This window comes from Pinus tabuliformis, chromosome 5_2, assembly GCF_031772625.1.
Source record: "Pinus tabuliformis cultivar Carrire ecotype Pingquan chromosome 5_2, CPIR1, whole genome shotgun sequence".
NCBI classification, from domain to species: domain Eukaryota; kingdom Viridiplantae; phylum Streptophyta; class Pinopsida; order Pinales; family Pinaceae; genus Pinus; species Pinus tabuliformis.
Window position 1 is genome coordinate 932,955,825 of NC_142306.1, and position 8,930 is coordinate 932,964,754.

Genomic DNA, 8,930 nt, shown 5'->3' on the forward strand with positions numbered 1-8,930 from the left:
GCAAATTTCTTATCTGCTGAATCATATTTAACCCGTACTCTTTATATCATGGAAGTCTTTATTTCTGCGGTAAGTTAGGTCTTCATGGCTGTGGAGATAACTTTCATATGTGGTCATCCTGCAACATCACTCCTAAATATTGACATAAAATAGGCTCAATTAGACTTCATAGTAAATACTATGTTTAAAGCCACAAGCCTTCAAAGAAATTCAGAACAAAAAAAAAAAAAAACATGCAAAAAGTTTTCAACAGCATGGTAATAGCTCATCCTTGAATCACAATCATGCATAGGCATTTCACACATGCTAAAGGTTTCCCAATCCGTATGAATATATAAGGAAATATAAAGAATCAAGCAAGATAGGGTGGAAAATACCAGCACAATTTAAATTTGGCCAACATATGGATTCCAATGCAATCCTTTAGCACAGGTTCAAATTATCTCATGAATCCAAAGAAATGAACAACCCAAGCCCCAAAACTGGCTCAGGAAAGTCAGTGCACAAATAAACACAAAATCCTCTCTTTACAATGCTAGTCCTCCATAGAACCTAAAACTAATGAGGCATATGCATCCAGTTCTCCTCCCAGATAGAAGTACCAAATGTCTAAAAATCTAGAAGCACTTCCTGTGAACAATTGAGGGGCCAGATTCATCATATTCTGATTTGAAATCCACATCTACAATACACATAACCAGTGTAGATTTTTAGGTGAATCCAAAACTTTTTCCTTGATAAAATTAAGAAGCGATATACCAGATACAGTATGCAAAATGAAGCGATTGGCAGTTGTACTACATACCTGTTGGAAAGTACTGAGATAAGACAAAATAGACCCTCCAATCCAGACACTATATTTTCTTTCTGGAGGTCCCACCACCTTAATCTTCATGCTACCGGGAGCCAATGAATTAACTTACTTACTCATTCGATCTTCAATCCCTGGAAACATTGTGGAACCCCCACTGAGCACAATATTCGCATACAAGTCTTTACGAATATCCACATCACACTTCATAATAGAATTGTAAGTAGTCTCATGGATTCCAGCTACTTTCATTACTAATAAATATGGCTGGAACAACACTTCTGCACATCTGAACCATTCTACACCAATGGTGATTACCTGGTCATCGAGAAGCTCATAGCTCTTTTCTAATGAAGAGCTGGATTTTGTAGTCTCCATCTCCTATTCAAAATCTAGAGATACATAGGGTAATTTCTCCTTCATATCTCGGACAATCTCGTGCTCTGCAGTGGTGGTGAAGGTGTACCCACATTCTGTAATAATCTTCATCAATGTATCCGTTAGATCATGCCCAACAAGGTTCAGTCTGAGTATGGCATGAGGAAAAGCGTATCCCTCATAACTTGGGATAGTGTGTGTGACACGATCACCAAAATCAAGCACAATACCTAGGATGATAAGTGTAAAATAGTTAGTGACAACCTCAAATAAGATCTTAACAAAATGCATGTGTTCGTGCAACTTATAACTCCTAGAAGTATCAATTAAACACAACTATTTGTGGAAATGGACATAAGAGATCCAAAATTAATGGCTGAAAAGGGATGGAATAATAAAAAACGTACGAGTGGTTCATCCACTTGCATAAAAAGAAAGTACTTCTTGGATTGCAACATACATGGCAGGCACATTGAAAGTGTCAAACATTATCTGTGTCATCTTTTGTCTATTAGCCTTGGGTTAAGTGGTGCCTTCGTGAGAAGCATAGGGTGTTCCTCAGGGGCCCCTCGGAGTTCATTGTAAAATGTATGATGCCAGATCTTTTCTCCATGTCATCCCAGTTGGTCACAATATCATGGTCGATCGGATACTTGAGAGTCAAGATACCCCTCTTTGACTAAGCTTCATCTCCAACATATGCATCCTTTTTCCCCATAACAACCATCACACCAGTATGTCTTGGTCTGCCCACAATGCTTGGGAAAACAGCACACGGAGCATCGTCTCGAGCAAATCCGGGCTTAAATACGCATCACAAGAATAAGAATGGATAGGATCAATATAACTGAGAAACAAAATCACAGTCCTTAATGAACATAATTCTTTTAAATCCTAGCTCCTTAGTTTGAGGCAATATCCGCATCGATTAGAAGATGGTCTGCAATAGACATACACTACTGGAACTTCTTGCACTCGAATTGGTGAATATAATAACAAAGATCAAGGATCATAGACCAACAATGTAAAAACTAGCCTTCATTCCCAACCCAGCCCCTTAGTTTGAGGCAATATCCGCATTGATTACCAAATGGTTTGTAATAAACATGCATTACTGCAACTTCTTGCAATCGAATTGGGGAATTCACTATTTAAATCCTTTTAAAAAAAATAGATTTATGTTTGTAGACTATCAAGTGAATTTTACTATCTTAATTCTATTTAATGGATACTTTATTACTGTAATTATATTTATTGGGGATTTTGTGCACAGTAAAGGAATTCGTATTCAAGGTCTATGACCAAAGTTTGGCTCATGGTTGTTTAGGGTGTGAAATTTTAATATTTCTTTCTATTTAGGATATAAGAATATCATTTGTTCCTTTATTAGACCATTGTAGATTATTAGATTTCAAAATATACAAAACTTTATTCACTTAATAGCAAAAAAACTCTCAACCATGTATTTGGAGTTTCTTTTATATATGCTAGCTATAAAAAATATTCATCTAGGCATAGAGAATTAGTATTGGAATGATTGTCTAAAATAATGGCTTGACTAATTCCTTGAAGCTAGCTTTCCCATTAATCCCAAGTCTTGCTACTGTCTGAAGTTTCTTGAATAAAGGAAAAGCTAGCTTGCTCATTAATCCCAAGTCTTGCTACTGTCTGAAGATTCTTGAATAAGGGAAATAGGAGAGAATTAAGAAAATGCATTTCTTAAAATTTCTAGAAGAATGGTAAATTGTGCTTTCCAAAAATCCTTACAAGCATGAGGTTGAAATGGCAGAAATGGCAGGTGGTGGAAGAGGCAATATCTGCATTGATTACAAGATGGTCTACAATAAACATACACTACTGCAACTTCTTGCAATCGAATTGGGGAATTCACTATTTAAATCCTTTAAAAAAAATTAGATTTATGTTTGTAGACTATCAAGGGAATTTTACTATCTTAATTCTATTCAATGGATACTTTATTACTATAATTATATTCATTGGGGATTTTTTGCATAGTAAAGGAATTGGTATTCAAGGTCTATGACCAAAGTTTGGCTCATGGTTGTTTAGGGTGTCAAATGTTAATATTTCTTTGTATTCAGGATATAAGAATATCATTATGATATAATCTATGACAAATGTCAGGATACAACTCATGCAATTGGATTTGTGCCTTTATTAGACCATTGTAGATTGTAGAGAATTAGTATTGGAATGATTGTCTAAAATAATGGCTTGACTAATACCTTGAAGCTAGCTTGCCCATTAATCCCAAGTCTTGCTACTGTATGAAGTTTCTTGAATAAAGGATAAGATAGCTTGCCCATTAATCCCAAGTCTTGCTACTGTGTGAAGTTTCTTGAATAAAGGAAATAGGAAATTGAATTAAGAAATTCAATTTCTTAAAATTTCAAGAAGAATGGTAAATTATGCCTTCCAAAAATCCTTACAAGCATGAGGTTGAAATGGAAGAAATGGCAGGTGGTGGAAGGGAGAAAGTAAAAAATCAAAATGGTAATACAAATGAATGGATCCCTTAGAATGAGCTACCTGGAAGCCAACCAATATTTTGAGGATTACAATCCAAAGAAATGTCAAGTGGTGGAAGGGGGAAAGTAAAAAATCAAAATGGTAATACAGATGAATGGATCTGTTAGAATGAGCTACCAGGAAGCCAACCAATATTTGGAGGATTACAACCTTTCTATTCTTAATCATAGATTAGGAGGCAATGTTTGACAGGCCCCAGATTACCAGGTGTTGCGCTTTGACTTTAATACATACAGGTGATTTACAAAAGTTACTGAGTACAGGGAATAATTCCAAGGATGGATATATAGAAAAACTAATCCCAAGGAAGACACTTTGTATCAATATTGGCATTCACATGTTTGAATTGGAATGTTTTCACCATGGATCAATTTGATTCTAGATATGCCAAGCTACCACCTAAATTTGTCAATCAGATGTTAACTGCATGGTCATTTACCTAAAATAATTGTTGAAAGCAATGAATTTATAGACTCATAAAGTTGGTTTTAATTTAAAAACCTGTGTCAATAATTGAAAAACCCTTGCCTAGCCTCCCCCCTTACAACTCCATTAAAATAGAAATTGAAAACACTCAATTTTTTTTATAATTATAAATTAGTAGCCTTTTATGAAGTTAGAAGAACAACCATGCCTTGTAATTTTCCAGAGCCAAGTATGATAAGTAGAATAAAAGATGTTAATAAACTTTGGGAAACCTATTACAAGATAAAATAAAATTTATGAAAAGAGTCAGGGGCTTATGTACTATTATCTTAAAGGATTTCTCTACTAACTACGTATATACTATGGATATACATCAGCAATGTAAAATTACATATTCCTTCTTTGTTCAATGCACATGTACCTCTTGAACATTGAACATGAATTTTAAATATGTATTAATAATCAACATTTAAAACATTGAGACGAAAGGACAGATTCAATGGATGGACATTGAATTGTCAGGATTAAAAATTGAGGACTTGATTACCTTAGAAAGCCATATATATTTCTAGCACCATATGTAGTTTTTTTCCTGAATTATAGCTTATTTGTTCAGTTGCAAGTTTGCATTTGTTGGTCTCGTCACAATAATGAAGCATTTAGTCAACTGGTCCCTAATGCTTTCAAGAATGTCATAGGATTCTTACGAGGTGTAATTTCCCTATTAGAATCACTAAAATAAAACAAGTCCAATTATGTACAAAGCCTAATCTCTTCAATTGTATCTTTTGTATCTCTGTATAACAACCCACATGGCCATAGGAAACAACTCTGCCCTTGATGCAGTTGATTTTCCAGCACTTCTGCAAGACCACACATGTTCTTACATTCAATCATGTGGTGGTTATTTATAAACTTCAAGCAGAGAAAAGACTTGAGTGATGTTGTTTTTATGTGACAAGGCCAAATGAAGCGACTGGTAGTTGTAGTACATACCTGCTGGAAAGTGCTAAGAGAAGCCAAAATAGACCCTCCAATCTAGACACTGTATTTTCTTTCTGTAGATCCCACCACCTTAATCTTCATGTTGCTGGGAGCCAATGAAGTAATTTCCTTAATCATTCGATCTGCAATCCCAGGAAACATTGTGGAACCACCACTGAGCACAATATTCCCATACAACTCTTTACAAATATCCACATCACACTTCATAATAAAATTGTAAGTAGTCTCATGGATTTCAGCTGCTTCCATTCCTACTAAAGATGGCACAACACTTCTGCACATCTGAACTGTTCTACACTGATGGTGATTACCTGGCCATCAGGAAGCTCATAGCGCTTTTCCAATGAAGGGCTATATTTTGTAGTCTCCATCTCCTATTCAAAAACTAGAGATACATAGGCTAATTTCTCCTTCATATCTTGGAAAATCTCGCGCTCTGCGGTGGTGGTGAAGGTGTACCCACATTCTTTAAGAATCTTCATGAATGCATCTGTCAGATCACGCCCAGCAAGGTCCAGTCTGAGTATGGCATGAAGCAAAGCGTATCCCTCATAAATTGGGACAGTGTGTGTGACACCATCACCAGAATCAAGCACAATAACTAGGATGATAAGTGTAAAACAATTAATGATAGCCTAAAATAAGATCTTAACAAAATGCACGTGTTAGTGCAACTTATAACTCTTAGAAGTATCAATTCAACACAATTATCAGTGGAAATGGACATAAAAGATCCAAAATTAATGGCTGAAAGGGGATGGAATAATAAAAAAGCGTACTACTGGTTCGTCCACTTGCATACAGAGAAAGTACTACCAGGCTTATAACATACATGGCAGGCACATTGAAAGTCTCAAACATTATCTGTGTCATCTTCTTTCTATTAGCCTTGGGGTGAATTGGTGCCTCTGTGAGAAGCACAGGGTGTTCCTCAGGGGCCACTCGGAGTTCATTGTAAAATGTGTGATGCCAGATCTTCTCCATGCCATTCTAGTTGGTCACAATACCATGGTCGATCAGATACTTGAGAATCAAGATACCCCTCTTTGATTTAGCTTCATCTCCAACATATGCATCATTTTGCCCCATACCAACCATCAGACTAGTATGTCTTGGTCTGCCCAAAATTCTTGGGAAAACATCATGCAAAGCATCATCTCCAGCAATTCCAGCCTTATCTAGGCATCACAAGAATAATAATGGATAGGATCAACATAACTCAGAAACAAAATCACAGTCCTCAATGAACATAAATTTTTTAAAACCTAGCTCCTTAGTTTGAGGCAATATCTGAATCAATTACAAGATGGCCTGCAATAGACATATACTACTGCAACTTCTTGCAATCAAATTGGCGAATATAATAGTAAAGATAAGGATCATAGACCAACCATATAAAAACTAGTCTTCATTCCCAACCTAGCCCCTTAGTTTGAGGCAATATCCACCTCGATTACAAGATGGTGTGCAATAAACATACACTACTGCAACTTCTTGCAATCGAATTGGGGAATCTAATAACAAAGATCATGGATCATAGACAAACACTATAAAAACTAGCCTTCATTCCCATAGACCAATGTGATCTGAATGAGACATAAATATTAGAAAAACAAAAACATTAATACCAACCTTAACCATTCTAGATCCATTGTCACATACAAGGGGATGGATTTCTTCTGCATCACCCATTCTTAGAGGAGGATAAATAGAACACTATTCAAAACTTATCCAATACCAAAGGACAAAAAAATAAAGGAGACCTTACCTTAATCGTAGACGGTACAAGGCTCTGCCTTTCTGCTCCTCGTCATGATGAAAACGCAAGGTTAATTTTCTTTGTAAAATTGATAATCAAGAAGAAAAGCAACCTAGGGTTAACAGAGAACTCTTATAGAGCATTTATATGGCAGTGAACCAATGCTTGCCCCATTTGGAAGTAGAGGAGATTAGTCTCAGAAGGGTTTTTCACCCTCATAAACTTTTGGGAGAGCAGTATCTGAGATGGCTGGAATAACACTTTTGCACATCTGAACATTTCTACACCGATTGTGATTACCTGGCCATCAGTAAGCTCATAACTATTTTCCAATGAAGAACTAGATTTTGTAGTCTCCATCTCCTATTCAAAATCTAGAGATACGTAGTCTAATTTCTCCTTCATATCTTGGACAATCTTGTGCTCTGCAATGGTGGTGAAGGTATACACACGTTCTGTAAGAATCTTCATCAATGCATCCATCAGATCATGCCCAACAAGGTCCAGTCTGAGTATGGCATGAGGCAAAGCGTATCCCTCATAAATTGGGACAGTGTATGTGACACCATCACCAAAATCAAGCACAATACACAAGTTCAATATTTTTCGTCTGATCCAATACGCTCCACAGGGCCAAGGTCTGCACAGTGGCCAGTAGATTCAAGCAAGATCATGAATGATACAAGGCCAGTAGATTCAAACAAGATACTGGACGATACAAGTCCTCGCCACTCCCACGTGACATCTTATATTGGACATGGATCGTAGAACAATGTTTCAGAAACCTATGGAGAGGACAATTGTAGAACGATGTTTCAGAAAACCTACGGAAAAGGTAAGATAGGTAGGGTTTTAGTTATAATGAGAACTTTAATCATGTGGCAAATATTTTAATCGTCTAGCATCAAATCAAATGGATCATAGTAAGATATAATAAGACACTTAATGTAAGAGGGGAGTTGATTTCAAAATGGAACACCTTACGGTGTAAATATACTATATTTTATTTTATGATGTATTTAAGAGTGTAATTTAAATGTTGGATGATTTTTTAAAAATAATTTTGAATAAATTTGATTTGAAATTTTGAGAAACAAAATTATTTATGATTGAATTTATACAAATTAAATGCTTAAAAATTTGGATTTATTTATACACATTATTAGAATAGTTATATAAATTAAATTTTTATTAAATTTAAATAAACATCAAGTCATAATAAATACCAAAATACTTACTCCATTATACATGTGTCCAAATTTAAAAAAATTATAAAAGTTAAATAAATTATGATTTTATTTTAAACTATTATTGTTATTAATTACAACAAAAAATAATGTATGAGTTAAATATATATACATTTTCAAAAACATGAAACCATATCCTTAGTGATAGATATTCACTTCACTTTACCATGGAAATTTTTAACTCATAAATAACTCTTCTTATAATACCATGGTTTTTCAATACCATTTGCCCAATATGATGTGAGTTGATATGACCTTCTCTTTAATTAATTAATTTAAGATAAGTTTATTAAAAGAGCATAACTAACTTGGAGATAAATCTTAACGCTTGATCTATGAATATTTCATCATATTCTATAGAGGTTAAATGTTTACCATCCAATCAAAATGTCTCATGTGAGTAATTCCAAAATGCTCAAAAATAATTACTCTTTTGACAAAAGCCCCAGATATGAAATTATTGATAGTTGGGCCTCTCTCCAGCCTAGTATGGTATAGATGTTGTCATGTAATGTCTTGTTTAACATTTTGGCTAAGTTTATTAAAAGAGCATAACTAACTTGGAGATAAATCTTAACCCTTGATCTATGAATATTTCATCATATTCTATAGAGGTTAAATGTTTACCATCCAATCAAAATGTCTCATGTGAGTAATTCCAAAATGCTCAAAAATAATTACTCTTTTGACAAAAGCCCCAGATATGAAATTATTGATAGTTGGGCCTCTCTCCGGCCTAATATGGTATAGATGT

The 8,930-nt window shown here is 34.9% G+C and overlaps 1 protein-coding gene across 3 annotated transcripts; it reads right to left on the minus strand.

The window, feature by feature from the left end:
- Positions 1-361: 361 nt before the first annotated feature.
- On the minus strand, positions 362-7,813 carry LOC149162319 (uncharacterized). 3 transcript variants are annotated; one of them, XR_016261922.1, is made up of 4 exons: positions 6,939-7,813; positions 1,597-1,991; positions 806-1,419; positions 362-682 (listed from the first exon to the last, which is right to left on the minus strand). XR_016261922.1 is itself a non-coding variant. In XM_089437209.1 (4 exons), exons 3-4 carry the CDS (start codon positions 893-895, stop codon positions 536-538), a joined length of 237 nt encoding a protein of 78 aa, XP_089293335.1. In that variant the 5' UTR covers positions 896-945; positions 1,130-1,419; positions 6,939-7,813; the 3' UTR covers positions 362-535. The 3 variants fall into 3 exon arrangements, 2 of the variants coding, with proteins under 2 accessions (XP_089293335.1, XP_089293334.1); XM_089437209.1 differs by lacking the exon at positions 1,597-1,991 and having other exon boundaries at positions 806-945; positions 1,130-1,419; XM_089437208.1 differs by lacking the exon at positions 1,597-1,991.
- Between the last annotated feature and the right edge of the window lie 1,117 nt (positions 7,814-8,930).

Bases quoted from the DNA above. Each gene is read 5' to 3' on its own strand.
- LOC149162319 (XM_089437209.1), bottom strand. From the start codon at position 895: ATGAAGATTAAGGTGGTGGGACCTCCAGAAAGAAAATATAGTGTCTGG. The intron at 683-805 runs GTATGTAGTACA...TGTGTATTGTAG, and splicing joins ATCTCAGTACTTTCCAACAG to ATGTGGATTTCAAATCAGAA.